The sequence below is a fragment of the Jaculus jaculus genome, chromosome 2, assembly GCF_020740685.1.
Source record: "Jaculus jaculus isolate mJacJac1 chromosome 2, mJacJac1.mat.Y.cur, whole genome shotgun sequence".
Taxonomy (NCBI): domain Eukaryota; kingdom Metazoa; phylum Chordata; class Mammalia; order Rodentia; family Dipodidae; genus Jaculus; species Jaculus jaculus.
The window spans coordinates 124,416,225-124,437,821 of record NC_059103.1 but is presented as its reverse complement, the minus strand read 5'-3'; the positions used below and the strand labels follow the sequence as shown (position 1 = coordinate 124,437,821).

The following is a 21,597-nucleotide window of genomic DNA, read 5'->3' as shown; positions in this document are numbered from 1 at the left end:
TTACTTCCCACTTGCCTGGTCTGGTTGCCCCTGCTGCTGGCTTGGGGAAGCATGGACTCTGTGTGTGCTAAGGAAGAAGGCCTTTTGCTCTAGCTTCCTGATTGACCAGCCGCTGAGTCCCCAATTCCCTGTTCCCCTGAGCCAGAGGGTGTAGGGGCCACTGTGGGAGCTAGCTCCTTGCTCCTGACTCCCACCTTCCCAGCTCCAAGTTCCCCAACTCCTAGTTTCCCTGTGCTGAAGAGTGTGCCAAGTGGAGTAAGTTGGCCTGGGTCTCCAATTTCCCACATCCCAGTTCTCTAGGTACCTTTAATGCACTTGTAACCTCCACAATTTGCTCATCTATGGTTATAACCCCACCTACTGCAATCTGGTTCACATTTAGAACAGAACACTCCCTGAAGGTCCTACGTGGACAAATACTTGTTTCCTTCTCGATAAAATAACACTTTTACCCTGAGATGAGTAGACCACATTGCAATAAAAACTAACAAAAGTTAGAAAACTGAGAGATCTCCACCAAGGATGCCTAGTTCCACAATGGATGCCTCCAATTAATACTAGGAAAAACAACAGAAATTGAATCTCAAAATGAAAATGCAACAAGCTATGTAACCCTGAGAATTGCTGAAATGGAAGCAAATCATCATCATCAACAGCAACAACAAAATGTTGCATAAATGATATTGAGTAGAATCATCTCTTGGAGCACTCAGCTTTTGTTACTATGCTTAACTTAGTTGAAAAAAACCAGAGATGCCTAAAAGAGAGATATATGAACTGAAGGTGAATCAACAAGTATATGATCTCAATAACCAGCTGATTAAGTATAATGAAGACATGACCACATGCAAGAATGTGTACAAAATCCATCAAGAAAATCAGACCTTGGAGTAAAATAGTACTTCAGAAAAGAGATGGACACAATGCAAAAAAATATAAAACAAAAACAAATATACAAATAATCAAATAACCTTTTAAAAGCTTCTAAAACCCCTCACTAATACAGTTACTTATGTAGAGGACAGAACCTCTGAGTTGGAAGACAAAACAAGAAATTGATCAGGAATCCAAAAACTTTACTAAGTTCAATAAATCCTGCAAACAGAATATGAGGAAAATGTGGGATTCTATAAAATAAACAAACATCTGGATCAGGGGTATAGCAGAAAGGGAAGAAATCCAGGCCAGAGATATAGAGAAAATACCCAACAAACTTATTGAAAAAAAAAAATTGCCAGTCTCACATAAAAAGAGGCCCATCCAGATACAAAAAGCTCACAAAACACCAAACAGACAGGAACAAATAAGAAACTCTCCAAGACATATCATAGAGAAAACTCTTAATAATAAAAACCAAGAGAGAGTGCTAAGTGTGTGAGAGAAAAGCAACACACTCTAAACAAAGGCAATGTCATCAGAATAACCTCAGATTTCTCAATGGAAACATTGAAAGCCAAAAAAGCCTAGAATGGAACACTGCAAATTCTAAAAAAGTATGGTTTCCTACCTAAAGTTCTGTAACCAGCAAAAGTATCCCTCATAATAGATGGTGAAAAAAAAATCTTTCCATGAAAAAAAGTCAGCTCTAGAATTATAGGAACACAAAACCAATACTAGAGACTACTTCACACAGAAGAATCAGACAACCAAACTCAAGAGCCTACAAGAAGATCACAATAAACAAAAACAGAGTAGGTTCAAGAAAGTACAAAGCCAAAGAAAGCACCAAACCCCATAAAGCACCCCGTTATGGCAAGGATAAAATCAGAGTTATAAACTTAAATATTAATGGTCTTAACTCACCCATCAAAAATCACAAGTTAACAGGGTGGGGCAGAAAAATGGACTCTTTTATCTGCTGTCATAATGAAACCCACCTCACAACTAACAACAGACACCTTCTTATGGTGAAAGGATAGAAAATGAGATTCCAAGCAAGGAAATAAGAAACAAGTAGGTATTGCTATATTAATATCTGATAAAATAGAATTCAACCAAATGTAATCAAAAAGGACAAAGAAGGCCACTTCTTACTCATCAAGGGAATTATCCATCATAAGGACATCACAATTATAAATCTGTATGTACTGAACATTGATGCACCATAGGGTATAAAATAAAACCTACTTGGCAACAAAACAGAAGTAAACACCAACATCATTATATTTGGGGATTTCAATACTTCACTACCATCAATATACAGTTCATCCAAGCAGAGTCAACAGGGAAAAAAATAGAGCTCAATAACACCATAGATCAACTATACCTAAAAGACACCTGCAGAACTTTCCACTCCAATTCTATAGAATACACATTATTCTCAGCAGGCCATGGAACATTGTACAAAATATATCATATATTAGGCTATAAAGCATGCCTCCATAAATTCAGGAAAATTGACATAACTTCCTGCATTACATCAGATCACAATACATTAAAGCTAGAAATTACCAACAAGAGACACACCAGGAAGTTTACCTGATCTTGGAGACTGAACAACACAGTTTTTAATAATGAAAGGATGGGGCTGGAGAGATGGCTTAGCAGTTAAGCATTTGCCTGCGAAGCCTAAGGACCCCAGTTCGAGGCTCAGTTCCCCAGGTCCCACGTTAGCCAGATGCACAAGAGGGCGCATGCATCTGGAGTTCGTTTGCAGAGGCTGGAAGCCCTGGTGCGCCCATTCTCTCTTTCTCCCTCTATCTGTCTTTCTCTCTGTGTCTGTCGCTCTCAAATAAATAAATAAAAAACTTTTAAAAAAATAATGAAGGGATGGTGGTAGATATCAAAAAGAAATTATAAATTTTCTAGAATTGAATGATAATGAAAACACAACTTACTAAAACTCATAGGGCTCAATGAAGGCAATCCTGAGGGAAAATTCATAGCACTATATGCCTTCATAACAAAGACAGAAAGATCTGAGATAAATAACCTACAACTAAAGGGGTTACAGAAACAAGAAAAATACAACATTAAGAGCTCCAGATGGAAAGAAATAATCAAGATGACAGCAGAAATTAATGAATTAGAAACTAATAAATCAAATAAGGAAATCAATGAAACAAAGTGTTGGTTATTTGAAAAAATAAACAAGATTGATAAAATATTGGCCAATTTGAACAACCAAAAATAAATAAGTAAATAAAAAAGAGACACAGAGAGAAGCCTCAAATTAATAAAATCAGAAATGAAAAGGTAGAGATCACAACAGTCATCAATGAAACTGGAAGAATCATTAATACATACTTCCAAAACTCTACTCCACAAAATTGGATAATCTGAAAGAAATGGATGAATTCCTAGACACACACCACTTACCACAACTAAACTCAGAGGAGATTAACCTCCTAAATAAACCTATCCATTCATCAAGATTGAAAAGGTAATCAAAACCCTCCACAAAAAAAGAGTCCGGGAATGAGTGGCTTCCTGGCTGAATTCTATCATTCATTGATGAAGAGAAACCAATGTTTCTCAAACTGTTTCACATACCCAGAGAACAGGGAATCCTCCCAAACTCCTTTTATAAAGCTAGCATCACTCTAATCCCAACACCAGATAGAGATACAATATGAAAAGAAAACTATAGGCCTACATCCCTGTTAAACTTAGATGCAAAGATCCTGAACAAAATCCTCACAAACCAAACTCAACAACATATCAAAAATATTATTGAACCTTACATCCTTAGTCATCAGGGAAATGCAGATTAAAACTACTTTGAGATTCCATCTCACTCCTGTCAGATTGGCTACCATCATGAAAAGAAATGATCATAAATGCTGGCAGGGATGTGGAAAAACAGGAACCCTTCTACACTGTTGGTGGGAATGCAATCTGGTCCAGCCATTGTGGAGGTTCCTAAGACAGCTAAAAATTGATCTACCATATGACCCAGCTATAGCACTCCTAGGCATATATCCTAAGGACTCATCTCATTTCCATAGAAGTACATGCTCAACCATGTTTATTGCCACTCAATTCATAATAGCTGGGAAATGGAACCAGCCTAGATGTCCCTCAACTTATGAGTGGATAATGAAGATATGGCACATTTATACAATGGAGTTCTACTCAGTGGCAAAAAAAAATGAAGTTATGAAATTTGCAGGAAAATGGATGGATCTGGAAGGGATTATACTAAGTGAGATAACCCAGGCCCAGAAAGCCAAGTGCTGCATGTTCTTTCTCATATGTGGATCCTAGCTACAGATGATTGGACTTCTGTATGAGAAGGAAAAAACTCAGTAGCAGAGGCCAGTATGCTAAAAATGGGATATTCAGGGAAGAGAAAGGAAGGGAGGAGGGTACTTAATAGGTTGGTACTGTATATATGTAAGTAGAAGAATAGATTAACGGTGTTGAAAAGGCCCAAAGTGAGGTCAGGGGAAGAGATTGAGTAAAGCAAAGGTGGAGAGAGGGATAATCAAAATCTAAGAGGATATAAATAAATTATATGGAATCCTCCAGTTTTGGACAATGGAACACTCAGGAGCTGCAGATCGTTGCTAGAAAATTTTCAGTTCCAGGGATGGGATACCTCCAGTGAGTTGTTGGCCAGGGAGGTCCCTGATGCCCCCAAAGCATTATAGGCCATTGCCGAGGCCCTTGGTTTTCCAACAGGAATAGATGGTAAGACCCTATTGTTGAAGACTCCACATACTCAAGCTGCAAAGCCACTGAGAAATCCTGCTGGAACTGAGCTGATAACCTCCTCCATGTAGACTAGCTGACAGAAAGCTGGAAGAAGCCATTCTACATGTAGTTCAATGGGAGAAAGAGATACCACCAGTGAAGATACTCAGCAGTGAACACTGCAAGCCTTATAATTGGCCAGCCAGGTCAAATGAGCCAGTGGGTGTAATGGTGGCATCTCTATCATGGTGGAAACCAACTGCCCTCGAATTGGACTGGAGGCCCACTTCTTGGGAAGTAATACATCCCTGATACTGAAAACGTAAAACAGGGTTAGTCATGAGCCCTCGGGGTGTAACATCTGCTGATGTCTGGATAAGTGTATATACTATGCTTATCAAACTGCCCAGTAAGCATTCCTCTTAATATTCATACCCTTATATTAATGCTACTCTCACTTTGGGTAGAGAATCTTCTCTTTTCAGATGGCAGTGACCTTGGGATAACTCAGAAGGTATCATAGTGCTGGAAAGAAGTGACTGGAGTACTGAGTAACATATCTCTATCACACCTTCCAAGGCTCAGGGTCTAATGTAGAAGAAGTGGCGGAAAGAATGTAAGAGCCAAAGGAAGGGTAGGACTCCTTACAATGTGCTCCCTCAAGACATAAAATGGCCTGAATATCCATGATCTCATAATGCCTGACACTACCTACACAAGACCATCATAAGAGGAGGAAAAGATCATGACATCAAAATAAAAGAGAGACTGATTTAGATGGGGAGGGGATATAATGGAGAATGGAATTTCAAAGGGGAAAGTGGGGGGAGGGAGGGTATTACCATGGGATTTTTTTTACAATCATGGAAAATGTTAATAAAAATTGAGAAAAAAAAAAGTATTATTGAATTTGATCAAGTACAATTCAATCCAGAGCTGTAGGGATGGTGGCCAAAGAAGATGTGAGCAAGCAGGGGTCTAAGCTACACAGAAGCAACCAACCTGACAATAAATACACAGCAGTGCGATGGTGGAACACAGCCTTGCTGGGTAACCAATGACCTTCTGGTTGGCTAACAGATCCACTAACTGGGAAGGAACCAGAACCAGAAGGAAACCACATCCAGAACTGGGAACATGGTCTGAATCCTATGGAAACAAAGACTATGCTCTCCAATATCAAGCTTCCACTAATCTTTTGCCAAAAGAGGGCTACATACTTCAAAATCTCATTTAATTAGTAACACTCATCCAATTTAACCTATGCTGACTTCATTTAAAAAAATAATGGAGAATTTTTTTTTTCTTTTTAGAAGGTATTGAGACCCAAGGACATAAACCACCCCTTACATCTTAGTCAAGTCCCAAGTAATATTGCAGAGGAATTGGGGAGATGAGCAGGAGTGGAACTTCCATAGTGAGCATGACAATCAGTGCCAAGTTGAAGGAGACAAACACTGAGGATAATCAACTCATACCAAATCAGAAATACAGAGCCTCCTAAGAGCTTATCACTGAAGTAGACTTAAAACATACCCACCAAGGCTCAGGAAATTTTGCAAAAGAGGGAACAGAAAGATTGTAAGAGCCAAAGATTGGAACATCATGCCTTCCCACAATAAGTGAGTGTTGTTCCCACAAACCATGACCTACAAACCCATGATGAATACCAGCAACCCCAATGAGTAGCGCCCCCTGGCAAATGGTGTCAGACAGAAGGGAAAAGATAGTAACAACACATGATGTATCCATACAAAGTATGTTCTTAGTTAAAAAATGAACAGAAAAGGATACCAAAACATATATATAACATGATTCAATTTCATAACAGAAAAATATGTACATTTATATATAATAAACATAATTATATAATTAATTAAATATAATTATACTAATACACATATGTATTCAAATTTATATAATATAATTATATGCATAGTTAAATATAATTATATTAATACACAAATGCATTCAAATTTTACACATATATAGTTTTATACATGTAGAGGTATATACATATTTAGAGAGACAGTGAACGAAGGCACAAGTGCAAATGGGATATATTCATAAAGCGGTATGAAAAAACATCAACTTCCCAGGTGGTCATGTAAAATCACTGAAAAATAATGCGCTTTTATAATTAGATGCCACAAGAGTCTTCATATTCTATGTCATAAATAAAATTTGTCTTTAATAATATCACTATCAGATGCTACATAGTAGTTGTTTTTATTATAATGAGTCATTGTAGATTGTTGTGTGCATGGCATTTTTGTTTGTTTTAGCGCAATTACCAAAATATTTTATCTTTCTCATTGGCCTCAGTGTTTTGGGTTTTTGTTTCGTTTTGTTTTGTTTTTACCATAGTGACTTACAAAGCAGAAAAATGAAAGTCGTTACCTTCTGCAAGCTCCACTCTGGTTGTCCACTAGTTCCGTCATGTCCTATCCTTATCTTGTATATCTCTCCAATGCTTCTTATTTCAATCTGAATGATATGCAAAGGGAAAATTTGCAGGATATTTTAAATTAAGCATTTAAACATGTCTTTCTCTTCTTCAAACTAAATACATTTTATTGTTATTGCTAATGACTGAAAAGTTCTCAAAAGCCCTTTTACAATCTGGGGATGAAATCCTCTCAAAAAGCTGTCCATGGATCTCAAAGAACAGAGTATGATACAGAAATACCCTGCAACTTGACTAAAAATACACAGAAAGGAGTCAGATGGAAGAATGGGATAAAGAACATGCTTATGCTCTGCTTGCCAACCTCCACACATCTCTCACTGGAAGCAACACTTTCTGAGTCCAAGGACAAAAGATGAGCTCTTCTCTTAAGAAGGAAAAAGATCTTCACCAAAGAAAAGCTAAATATATCAATAAATATATTTACATTTATGGTAAGTACCTCTGAGTTAGAACTTCCTTCTACACTGTTAATACAGGAAGCATTGTGGAGAACTGGCTCTAGAATTACTTTGAGCTCAACAGAAATATTTGCTGTTATAAACAGTGAAATACAGTATTTTGCATTTATTGTCCTCAATTTCTTTATATATTAAATGAACATAATACTTTTTCACAAAATTAATAAATGTTTGTTAAAACAATGTTATAAACATTGTGTCTATAATATAGATGCAGGTATATAAAAATGAAACAGATATTGCATGCCCGAAGTAGCAGAAATATATAACTAGAGAAAGGTCAATTTGTCACCAGATATTTATATGATAGTAAAATAGGTTCAGGGTACTGACTGTGAAAACTTTTAAAATGAATTATATCACCTAATTAATTAATGGTTTAAGCACTTGAGTATAAATGTCTCCTTTCTCCACATTCTGAGTAAATGGACAGCAGAGCTTTTAAATTACCCAGAATATGCACCTTCATCCCTGCCTGCCTGTCACCTCAGGAGAAGGTTCTGTGCCTGCTAGGGTGCAAACAAGGTGACATTATTGGTTTCTTCCAATAACACAGTAAACCATAAAAAGTAAGGTACTTTAGAGGACAAAGAAGCTCAAAGAGGTGAAGTAAGTTGTTCATGGATTCACAGCTGAATATATTTCACACTGTCCTCAGCTGTATATGCACTTATACACTGAAAAGAAACAAAAGAAAGAAAGAAAAAAAAAAGAAAGAGAGAGAGAGAAAGGGCGGCAGGGAGGGAGGGAAGGGAAGAAGTATGAAGTGGTGAAGGACACCAATGAAAAGGAGCAAGGAGATCAATGTGCCAGATGAGAGAGCAGAATGAGTTAATTAATTCTCATTTGGAGTCTTGGGTAACAAAAGGCCCAGTCGCCATGCCTTTATAACCTCTAGTCCAGGACTTCTCAAGCATTGGTATCTATATAAAGTTAGCTGGAGGTATTATTAAATTGCATACTGTGAACTATAGGTATGGAGTGGGGCCTAACATTTTTCAGGTCTCACTGGAAGGTTGCCCATGCTGCTATCCTGGAATCATGAAGACTGCAGTATTCTGGGGCTTTCTTACCGAGCCCTCCCCTTCATCCCTATAAAATGGATGGGCAATCAATTCAGAGTGAGAAAAATAAGTGGGAGATTTACTTTATTTGAATTTAGTATCTATGACACAGGAACCTCTGTTCTTTACCAATTTACTGTAATTCCTATATAAAAAAAGAGGATTCATTTTTAAAGTTTATACATTTTCTCTTTCTGTCATAGACCATACAAAGGTTTATAAAGAATAGGTATTAATGACTCTAATCCACAATGAAGGCAATGCTGGCCTGGAAATATGAAGTGACATGTTCAAGGCCACACAGATAATACACAGGGAGCCAGGGCTCCAATTAAGCCCATCTGATATACAATGTGGTTGTAGAATTAGGAATTGCATTTTTGCCTGCACTTTAGAACTATTAGGGGTCCTTTAAAAATCTCAATGCCCAGCCGGGCGTTGTGGTGCATGCCTTTAATCCCAGCACTCGGGAGGCAGAGGTAGGAGGATTGCTGTGTGTTCGAGGCCACCCTGAGACTACATAGTTAATTCCAGGTCAGCCTGAGCCAGACAGAGGCCCTACCTCAAAAAACAAAACACAACAAAAAAACCCAATGCCTGGGCTGCATCACAGACAAACTAGGATCTCTATGGTAGAAGTAGTAACTATTAGTTTTTAAAGTTCCCCAGGTGATTCCAATGTGCAATCATAAGGTTATACCATCCTTCTTGATATGTAATCCTGGTAATTTTTTAACTAGGAATTATCAATACATGAATGCATATGTCACACTGAATCCTATGGGAAATATGCTTTTTGAGGAGACATAGAGATCTACTCACATGATGCATTCTTAGTTCTAAACAATCACCTTCAAATAACCTTCTAAAACACATGTATACATGAGAAATAACTACTGTGAACTGCCCCCAAACTGCTCCCCCATCATTGAAGACAACTGCTTTTTATCACTAGAGCCCCAGTGACTGACTACAAAAGTAGATGACATGCTCAGGGCTAAAGATCTAAAAACCATTTGGGTATGAGTGAAGACCAGTCACTGTTGTCCAAAACAGCCTTGGCTTCCTGGTGACTCAAAGTGGCCTCAGTCATTCTTATTCTTTAGCCAGCAAAGGACACACTTAAGGGAAAATGATTGCTATTTAGTAGTACACCATAGAATCATGCATCTTTCACTTCGCAGATGAGAATTAGTAAAGTAGAATATAGTTGTTCTGATTTAAATTTGGTCAAATCTTTGAGGAACTAGGAAAGTAGTTAGGTGAACTCAAAACAAATCAGCTCAGTGCTCTCTGCTGCCAAGAAATGAATGAGAGAAGTGAGAATGGGCCTGGGCAGAAACACAGCAGGGCCCAAGAAGATAGCCAGATAATGATTTCACAAACCCATACAAGTGAGCTGAGCAACATCTTACAGTGGATGTAAGTACAGTTGAAGAGTTTCCATTTCCAAACATACCTCTAGATAGCTTATAATCTAGTTGTAATTTGAGTTGAAGCTGATGGTTTATGAGGTCAGTTTCAAACCACTGATCTTAAATAAACTGTAAGGAAAGCAATTTCTTCCTATAACTTTCTTTGCTTGCTTGAATAAGACATTTGAGCAAAAAATGTTCCCTTTGATTATTACACTAGGCATAAAGTTAATAAATTTATAGGGATTGTAAGAAAAGAAGTTTCATACAGTACCTATAGATAAATACAATCACATTCTTTTGTATTATAGGAATGCTTTGTAACAATCAAAGAATAATTTTACTGCTGATTTTGTTTTACCTGAAACTCGTCCTTCTGTCTTGGAAGAAAGAGCAGCTCTGGACCATCCTTTTTAAGACGAATTGGTCCAGTGACTCCTTCATCTCCATACACCCACAGTGTGACATTGGCCTGAGTCCCTGTATCTCCAGTCAGCACTAACACCTTCCAATTCTCTTCTGACAGAAGAGTCTTGCTAATCTGGGAATGTTTGATTTCTGCTGTGTAGGGAGGGAAAGGACATTGACAGATCAGATGCAGTATGAAGCTAACAGAGTCCCTTTTCACACTGGAGCCCAAGTACATTAAAACTGAGTTGGGTGGGGTGAGAGGGACACTGAAAAGTAAAGATTTCAGGGAGTTGACATGTGCTGCTCTCCTCACAACAAGGTTCCAGTCAACTGATACTCAAATACTGAATAAAACCGAATTAGAATAATAAGCTTCCATAAGGGCTGGGGATCTCTAATTGATTCTTAATGCTATAACACAAGATTTGCAGATCTATGCCCAAAGATTTTCCACAAAGTTGCCTACCAGCATTGTAGATTTTTTATATGACTAATACAATATAAAGTAACAAAAGAAAATTAAGATTAATTTTAAATGATATATAAATATAGCTAATCAAAAATAAAGTAAAGTTTTATGAAATATTTCTGAAAGCCTACATGACTGGAAAGGGCAATAAAAAATTTTTGTACCTGAAGATAGATTTTCACATATATGATAGTTCCTGAGGTGTTCAGAGGAGTTGTCTTATGAGAACAGGGGCATCAAGTTCCTAATGTTTCCCAAACCAATGGGAATTCTCAAGGTGGAATGGTTGCCTTTTCACACTTTACATCCTTTTGCCTTATCTATGAAATACTGAAGCATACAGTGCTAAAAGCGCCTTCCAGGCCACTCTGTTTGGGTTGTCAGAAATTGGCCCAACTGCACATTAATTCATAACTGTTATTTCCCCACACAAAAATATTAGTACTGCTGGGCATGGTGGTGCACACCTTTAATCACAGCACTCGGGAGGCAGAAGTAGGAGGATCACCAAGAGTTCGAGGCCACCCTGAGACTACATAGTGAATTCCAGGTCAGCCTGAGCTACAGTGAGACCCTACCCTGAAAAACAAAAAACAAACAAACAAAAAATTAGTACTGCCCTCACTTTTGGGTAGATAAGTATTTATTTTCAGATTGTAGAGACTTCTGGGGAGCTTCAAAACTCATTCAAATGTAGAAAAGAAGTGATAGTTGAATGTTCAGCACTAAGTGAGACATCTGTCTCATACCCACGAGGCTCACAGACCATTGCAGAAAAAACAGTGGAAAGAATGTAAAAGCAAAAAAAAAAAAAAAAGATGGAAAGAATTGTTTTGTTTTGGAACACTGTATTCCAGACACAAAGTGATCATTGCATTCATGACCTCACAGTGGCTGTCATTACCTGAACAAGACCTACATAATATTGGACCCATCGACATGTTGTCTTGGATGATGGAGGAGGAGGAGAAAATGACATCAAAATAGAAGAGAGATTTGTAAATGAAAAGTGGTTCAATGGAGAGAGGATGGGGAAAAGGAAAAAGAAGGCAATTGGAGGGAACTCCAATAAAAGTACATTATGTATGAAAATTATCAATAAAAAGTTAAAAGTTAACAAATAAAATTTAGTTTTTTCCTCTTGTTATGCAAGTTTTGTGTAGATAGCTTCAGCCACTGTGTGGTAATGAATATAAAGGTCACTTTGCATAATAGGAGGAAAAATAGATGATGAAATCAAAATAGAAGAGAGACTAGCTAGAAAGAAGAAGGTATTTAGTGGTGAGGTTTGGGGGGAAGTAAGAGAGGGTGATAAAAGGGGATTATGATCATGGTATATTGTTTATATTTATGGAAGTTGTCAATTAAAAAGTTTTAAAAATATTAGGATTATTTTAAATGAATGGGTCATTTGTGTATTATTCATGTGACTTTCTCCATTGTTTTTATCATATCAAGGATCTCTTCAATTACACTATAAAGGAAACCTTACATAACTTTCACATTATTACTAACTATAATGATAGGAGCATAAAACATGAACTTGAACTTCATTCTGAATGATGAGGAGTGTTGCACTTTATTTTATATAAATATAGTTTTTCTGATTTAAATTTGGTCAAATCTTTGAGGAACTAGGAAAGTAGTTAGGTGAACTCAAAACAAATCAGCTCAGTGTTCTCTGCTGCCAAGAAATGAATGAGAGAAGTGAGAATGGGCCTGGGCAGAAACACAGCAGGGCCCAAGAAGATAGCCAGATAATGATTTCACAAACCCATACAAGTGAGCTGAGCAACATCTTACAGTGTGTGTATATATATATATATATATATATATATATATATATATATATGTATATGTATATATATATATATATATATATATACACACACACACACACAACTACATACATACATACATACACATATATATATACATATATATATGTATATATACATACATATACATACATATATATATGTGTGCATATATGTATGTGTATATATATATGTATATATAAATATAATTTTATTGGGAATTTTAATATATGAACATATTGCAAATTGGTCATATTTCCATTGAGTTATTTTTTGCCCCCTCTCCCATGCTCCCAATCCACTAGAGCCCTCCTCAATGGAGATATTCATAATCACTGTGGGGTCATGAATGTATTAGTCAGTTATTGTGAGGAGGTCAATGCCTCACAGTACACCTTCCCATCCTGTGTATCTTACATAATTACTCTCCCCTCTTCCATAATGTCCTCTGAGCCTTGGTGGGAGTGTCATAAGTCTCTTTTAGTGTTGAGATCTCAATAGCCTCTTACTTTCTGCTTTGCTGAGTTTTGAGTCTCCTCAGTGCCTACCTCTACTGCAATCTCCATGGAGAAGGTTCTCTGGCTAGCAGTGAAAGCAGCTTAATTTAATTTAATTTAATTTAATGCACCACTTCCTCTGTTTCTTGGGCACTGGTGGTTGTGGTAATATCTATCATCCAGTGCTAGCCATTGTTATTTCTCTGTTTGTCACTTACCTTTGTAGGTAATGAGATACTTCTTTGTAACAGCTTTTAGTACTCTTTCTTTGTTTAGTTTTAATTATAATGCAGCATGAGGAATTTCTTTTCTGGCCCCGTCTATTTGGTGTTCTATATGCGTCTTGTACCGAGATGGGTCTTTTGTAAGGTTTGAAATTTTTTCTTCTATAATTTTATTGAAGGTATTTTATGTGCTCTTGGCCTGTAAACCTTCACCTCCTTGAAAGCACATAATTACAACATTTTGTCTTATGATGGTGTCCCACATTTCTCTCATGTTCTAGTTAAACTTTTTTTTTAACTTGTCATTGATTTTGTTCTTCTGATCTCTTTCCTCTACCTTGTCCAAAAACCCTGATATTTTGTCCTCTACATGAACTATTCTGTTGGTATGGCTTTCTTGAGTGCAGTTGGTTTCCACCATGACAGATGTTCCACTATTGCCCCCATTGGCTCATTTGGCCTGGCAGGCCATATCTAAGGCTTGCAGTGTCCACTGTTGAGTATCTTCACTGGTGATTTCTCTCTTTCCCATTGAACTGAATATAGAATGGTTTCTTCTAGCTTTCTGTCAGCTGGTCTACATGGAGGAGGTTTTCAGCTTAGTTCCAGCAGGATTTCTCAGTGACCTTGTATGTGGAGTCTTCAGCAATAGGGTCTTACAATCTATTCCTGGTGGGAAACCAAGGGCCTCAGCAATGGCCTGTAATGTTTAGGGGGGCATCAGCGACCTCCCTAGCCAACAACTCACTGGAAGGTATCCCACCCCTGGCACTGAAAATTTTCTAGTAACAATCTGCAGCTCCTGAGTGTTCCACTGTCCAAAAAAAGTAGGTTTCCATATGATTTATTTATATCCTCTTAAATTTTGATTAGCCCTCCCTCCACCTTTCCTTTACTCAATCTCTTCCCATGACCCCACTTAGGCCTTTTCACCCCCATTAATCTATTCTACTTACATATATATATATAATACCATCCTATTAGGTCCCCCCTCCCTTCCTTTCACCTTTTATTCTCATTATTGTTTTCTTTATCATCTATCTCTTTATTGTGTTCCATTTTTTTTTCTTGGTTTGACTTTCTCATTGCATTTGACATTCCCTGTGCTCTCTTGGAATTCTTTCAGATGTCTCTTTCTGATGCATTTGAATTCATTTGGGTGTCTATCGAGCTCTTTTAGTTGATTTTTTTTTTTGCATTGTATTTGGCCAATTGTTCATGTTCTGCTTAAGTTTGTTGGATATGCTCAGCATAATTGTGTTGTGGAATTCTTTGTCTCGAGTTTCTGCTAAACAGTTCTCATTGGAAGCTTCAACTGTGGGGTTAGGCATTCTTTGTGGGGATATCTCACCTTGGTTTCTTGGGTTATTTGTTTCACATTGAGATTTACCCATGTGGAAATGATCGCTCTTCCTTGCCAAGACTGTAGCAACAAGGGCTCTACTGGGACATGTGTTGAGTGGCCTGACCTGCTTTGCTCTTACAGGCATTGGCAGGAAGTCTACACATAGCTCTAGACTGGGTACAGGGGGTAAAATCATGGCACTACTCATTGGCAACCTGTATGGGATAGCTTAGTCCTCTTTGCTCAGGCCAGTATCGGGCAGGTTGTCTACATGTGTGACTGCTTTTGGTACTTGAAAAACACTTACCTGGGACCTGAGGTGAGTGGCCTAAGCAGCCTTGCACCATGTGGGCATGTGCAGGTTTGGTCTACACATGGCTCTGGGCTGGGTACAGGGGTGAATCTATGACATAACTTGCTGATGACATATGTGGTGGGGTGTTCTAGTCCTTTTACATCTGAATGAGCACAAGATAAACACACTCATCTTGTCGAAATGGATGTGTTATCCTAATCAAATTACACTCTAAATTATGCTCATAGATTAGAACTCTTCTCACTTTTCTTTAAGGGAGCTTCTTCTTGTAGATGATAGTGAAGACCAGGGAGACCTAAAACCCACCAAAGTGATAAGAATAGATAGTACAGTACTTAGCACTGGAAGAGAGATCATCACACCCGCCAAGGCTCAGGAAACACTGGAGGAATTGGAAGAAAGAATATTATGCTGTTTTCACTGCTGTCCAGAGAAGCTTCTATATGGTGATGGCAGTCAATACTGAAGAGACTCAAAACACATGTAAATGCTAAAAATAAGAGGCCTTTGAGAGCTCAGTGCTAAATAAGACATCTCTACCATGCCTTCCAAGACTTAGGGAACATTGTGGACAAGGGTGTGGAAAGAATTAAGAACCATTTGGTGGAATGGAGTACTTTGTATCTACACATATATCACACAATATATATAAATATCAAAGTGCTTTCGTGAATATAAGATGTTGTGATTTAAATATTTTTCTTTAAGCATTATGTATTCTTTTTTTCAGTTAAACTTAATTTATAAATGATTTTTTTTGTTTTTCAAATTTTTATTAACAACTTCCATGACTATAAACAATATCCCATGGTAATGCCCTCCCTTCCCCCACTTTCCCCTTTGAAACTGCTTTCTCCATCATATCCCCTCCCACTAGACTTGCATTTTTATTTACTGTAGCAAGGATCTTCCCACAATTATTTCTTCCTATCTAGTATTGTCTGCCTCCACTAAATTTGGGAAATTCTATCGCAAATTCTGGAGTTAAAGAAAGGCTCTATTTCTTTCATATCACTATTCTATCTTTATTATTTTTTCATTTTGACACAGTGCCTCAATATGTAGCCTAGTTTAGTTTAACAGTTGAACCAACCAGGCCAAACTTTCTGGCTGCTGGGATTATGGGTGTGCACTATGACATTAGGTGTAATATAGTTTTAATTATGACATAAGATCAAGGTAATTCAATATGTGGGCCTTCTCTATTTGCAGAACCTGCCACCTCTCATAACCAATGTGTTGCTCTGTGTTGCCATAATATTTGTCAGAATTCCATACCTGGACAATGAGTGTCCACCCTCCAACACTTACCTACAAATAACTCACATAGGATCTATATTTTGGAACTTACCAATAAGAATTATTTTCTCACTTGGCACTTGTATTAAGATGAATTAGACACCAAATAGTGTTCAGAAAAATTCAGTTTCTCCTGAATTTTGTAATTTCAACCTCCTCTCACCAGTGAGTCAACAGATAAACCAGATCATACTAAACATGTAAGATCTTGTGCTATGAAACTCTACATATTTGCATTTCCATGAAAATAATCAATGCCAGATACATTTGTGCTTCTTCTAACAATCTAATGGTTTTTACAACCCTTTTGACACCAGAAAAGTGAATATGGAACATCAGGGATCCCTAATTATAGCAATGATGTTTTCCAGAATCCATTCTTTCCTCATATGGTGAAAATAAAGTTTAGGTTGTCTGCCAATCTTAAGTTTGTTTCTAGAATTGAAGGCAATGTGCCATAAATATCTGTTTTCTTTACCCAGGAAAGCTAGACTGAAGTACCACAGACTGAGTGATACAAAACACAAAATATTCTTTCAGAAGTATGAAAAGCATGTGTTCAGAATTAATTTTTCTCCAAGTCCACAAATCTTCAGGCATTCTGGATAATAACTGCCTATTCTCAGCAGCAGGCAATGGTTTTTCATCTGTGATAATCCTGCCATAGTGGTGCTTTATCCCCTATGTGGTGTCTTCCAACTAGATTAAGACTCCTCAAATGAACTTCAAGACATACTTGAAAAGGAGGGTTTGTGTTTATTTTGTTTGTGGGAAATGGACTTTTCAGTTAAATTTAGTTGTGAGAACTTCTGTCAGTGAAGGTGAGATTTGAATCACATGTTCCAATAGACTCAGACACCCCTGACAATGATGGAAATTTTTGTTGTCAGATAAGCAGAACCTGCTTGCCTTTCTTGTCCTGGGTTCTTGACATATTGAATATTTCTCCCAATTTAAACCTCTTCTCAGTTGATGTCCTGCTGTTCGTAATTACTAGATCATACAAATATCTCTTCTGAATATCTTGGATGGTGTCATTCAGGTTCTTCACGTTCTGTAGATCTGAAAGGCCTTGGACTGGGGCATCTTCCGTCCATGGTCCAGCTCCTTGCTCCAACTTCATGATCAGCTTAGGTTTGGTATTGCACTGACCCATGGACATCAGGCTGCTGTAGGTCTCCAGCATCACGTCCCTGAAGAGCTTCTTCTGTGACTCACTAAGGTCCTGCCACTCCTCCCAGGAGAAGTCCACAGACACATCCTCAAATGACACCAATCCCTCCATTGTACAGTAGGCCAACCGTCACTGGTATCTGATCACTCAACCCCACCAGCACTGAGGAGGAGGAAAAGGAAGGCAGCATCAGCAAGGCAATGACAGAAACTCAGGGTATGAGTGGAGCACTGTCCACATCAATCATGCATGTGTCCATGAAGCCTGCTTAGAGTTCACAGATCACAATAACTGATCATGTTATCTTCCTAGTATCCATTTAAATCCTGCAAGAGAACTTTGTGGTACACATGGCTGTACAGGCTGTCGTGTGTCCCCGTGGAGCTCCAGCACAGGGACGTCGCAGGAGCGAAGCCGCCGCCGCTAACTTCACTAAGAACCAAACGTGCAGCCAGGGATTATAAATGATTTTTGAGACAGACTTCAATTAGATAATTAATACCATAGGTTTGTCCACATGTCTCTGTGTTTTAAAGTGTTAGAGCAGGCAAAGGCTGAAACTTTTACAGGCCAGATCCTGCCTATCAGCATTGCTGAGAAGCCACCACAGACAAGGACAACACAACCAGGTCACTGCCTGCTCAGGCACCTATGAGCACACACAGGTGACTGGAGGGGAAACTTCTATCATGTTTGCCTGCTTATAGTACTTCATTATTACTCACTTTGAATAAGAGGTTACAGTGAAGATCATTAGGATAGTTTCAGATCAGAACATCAAATCATTCTCTCCAGCATTTTGATCATATACTGGTGTTGGATTTTGTCAAAGGATTTCTCTTCATCTATTGAAATGATCATGTGGTTCTTGTAATTAAGATCATTTATGTAGTATAATATGATGACCAATTTCTGTATATTGAACCATCCTGGCATCTCTTGGATGAATCCTGCTTGATCAGGTGGATAATGCTTTTGAAATGCTGTTGAATTTGGTTTGTGAGGATTTTGTTTAGGATCTTTACATCTAAGTTCTTCAGGGATATAAGCACATAGTTTTCTTTTCACCATGTATCTCTATCTTGTTTTGGTACTAGTATGATGTAAATTTCATACAAGGAGTTGAGGAGGATTCCCTGTTCTCTGTGTAAGTGAAACACTTTGAGAAGTATTGATTTCAATAAAGGCTTGATAGAATTTGGCTGAGAAGCCATCTGGTACTGGACTTTTATTTTGGGAGAGATTTTTGTTTAACTGTTCAATATCAATGACTATGATAGGTATTTTTAGGAGATAAATATGCTCTCAGCTTAGTTTTGGTAGGGTGTGTATCCAGGAATTCATCCATTTCTCCCAAATTATCCAATTTCTTGAAGAAGTTTTAGAAGTTTGTATTGATGATTCTTCCCATTTCATTGTCTGTTGTAACCTCTCACTTTTCATTTCTCATTTTGTTAACTTGAGACATCTCCTTTCTTGGTTTTATTTAATTTGCCAAGATTTTATCAGTCTTGTTTACTTTTTTTCCCAAAGAGCCAGCTCTTCATTTCATGTATTTTTGTTCTCTTAGTTTCCAATTCTTTAATTTTTTCTCTGATCTTTATTATTTCTTTCTATGTGCAGCTCAAAGGGATGTATTCTTCTTGTTTTTCCAATTCCCTTAGGTGGATTGTTACATTATTAATTTGGGACTTCATCATAGTTGTAATGTCATTTAGTGCTATGAATTTTCCCCTCTGTACTGCCTTCATTGTGTCCCATAAGTTTTGGTAGGTTGTGTTTTCATTATCATTCAATCCCAGAAATTTTACAACTCATTTTTTTAATTTCTTCCACAACCCATTCAATGTTTAAAAGAATGCTGTTCAGTCTTCAGGATCTGGTGGAATTCCTAATGTGTTGTTTGTTGTTATTTTCTAACTTTAAGGCATTGTGATATGATATAGTGCAGGAAGTTATGTCAACTTTCCTGAATTTATGGAGGCATATTTTATGGTCTAATATGTGAGCTATTTTGGAGAAGGTTACATGAGCTGCTGAGAAGAATGTGCATTCAGTAGAATTTGGGTGGAATGTTTTGTAGATGTCTGTTTAGTATAGTTGACCTATGGTATTGTTGAGCTCTATTATTTCCCTGTTGATTTTCTGCTTGGATGATCTGACAATTTATTACAGTGGAGTATTGAAGTCCCCAACTATGATGGCATTGGTGTTTGTTTCTCTTTTGTTGCCAAATAGATTTTTTTAAATAAATTGCTGTGCACCTATATTTGTTACATATAGATTTATGATTGTGATGGCTTCATGTTGGATTGTTCCCTTGATGAGTAAGAAGTGGCCTTCTTTGTCTTTTTGATTACTATTGGTTTAAAGTATATTTTATCAGATATTATATAGTAACACCTGGTTGTTTTTAATCATCATTTGCGTGAAATATTTTTTTCCATCCTTTCACCCTGAGGTGGTGTCTGTCTTTAGTGGTGAGGTGGCTTTCTTGAAGACAGCAGATATAAGACTTCATTGTTCTGTTCTACCCTGTTAACTTGTGTCTTTTGATGGGTGAGTTAAGACCACTAATGTTTAAGGTTATAACTGTGAGGTTTGATTTCAACCCTGCCATGATTGGGTACTTTGTGGGTTTGGGTGCTTTCTTGTGCTTTGTGCTTTTTTGAGCCTGCTCTAATTCTTGTTATTGTGATCTTCTACTTGTAGGCTCTTGAGTTTGGTTGTTTCACTCTTCTGTATGGAGTATTCCCTAAAGTATTCTCTGCAGGTTTTGTTTGGGGTTCATATAACCATAGAGCTGACTGTCTTCATGGAAAGTTTTCCTTTTATCATCTATTATTACAGATACTCTCACTGAGTACAGTAGTTTGGGTTGGAAGACATGTTTTGTAGAATGAATTGTTCCCTTCCAGGCTTCTGGCTGTCAGGGTTTCCACAGTGAAATTTTGCAGTAATTCTGATGGGACTGCCTTTGTATATAGTGATTTGTTTCTCTGTTGTTGCTTTTAGAACCTTCTCTTTGTTTTTATTGTTAAGAGTTTTAAGTATACTGTGTCTTGGAGAATTTATTCCTTGGTCTTGTCTGTGTAGTGTTCTGTGAGCTTCTTGTATCTAGATGGACTTCTTTTTTACTAAATTGGGAACATTTTCTTCAATAAATTTGTTGAATATGTTCTCTATGTCTCTACCCTGGATTTCCTCTCCTTCTGGCATACCCATGATCAGGATGTTTGGTTGTTTTAGAGTATCCCACGGTTCCCTCATATTCTGTTGCATGATTTTTTGAATGTAGCAAAGTTTTCAGTCTCCCAATCAATTTCATTCCATATTGTCTTCCAGCTCAGAGGTTCTGTCTTCCTCGTGATTGACTCTGTTAGTGAGAGGTTCTAGAGAGGTTTTAAAAAGCTGTATCTTATTTTTGCTTTCTGTTGTGTTATTTTTGCATTGTGTCCATCCTCTATTTGTTGACTCAACTTCAGTTAATTTATATCTCTTCTGAGCCTTCTCTTGTTTGCTTCAATTAAGTTAAGCCTAGTGACAAAAGCTGAGTGTTCTAAGAGATGATTCTGCTCAATTTCAATTATGTGATTGTTGGGTTTTTTATCCTTTGCTTCCAATTCAGCAAATTTGTGATCATGGTCACATAGTTTATTGTGTTTGTATTTTAAGATTCAATCTCTATTGTTTTCTATATTATTTCATTTGAGGCTGCTGTTGTGAGACTAGAAATTCTTGATGGAGATCACTCAGTTTTCTGATTTTTGCTGTTTTTTCCCCATTGTGGTCTACCCAATTTGGGAAAAAGTATTATTTTATTGAGGAGGAAGCAAGCATTTGTCCTTATAGGATCTTTTCGTTCTGTTTTAAATGTGAACCAGATTGGTGTAGGATGGGGTTATAACCACAGATGCACAGATTGTGGAGACACAAGTACATTACATGCACCTGCAGAACTAGGAGGTGGGAAGCTTGGAGCTCTGGCCTACTTACTCCACTT

The 21,597-nt window shown here is 37.5% G+C and overlaps 1 protein-coding gene across 1 annotated transcript in view; it reads right to left on the bottom strand.

The window, feature by feature from the left end:
- The window catches only part of Rp1 (RP1 axonemal microtubule associated), a 298,773-nt gene that overhangs the window by 24,611 nt on the left and 252,565 nt on the right, over nucleotides 1-21,597 (bottom strand). Inside the window, exons 18-19 of the mRNA XM_045144358.1 lie at nucleotides 10,404-10,603; nucleotides 7,036-7,122 (exon numbers count right to left, since the gene is read on the bottom strand). Coding sequence (XP_045000293.1) covers nucleotides 7,036-7,122; nucleotides 10,404-10,603 — 287 coding nt within the window. The remainder of the gene's footprint in view (nucleotides 1-7,035; nucleotides 7,123-10,403; nucleotides 10,604-21,597) is intronic.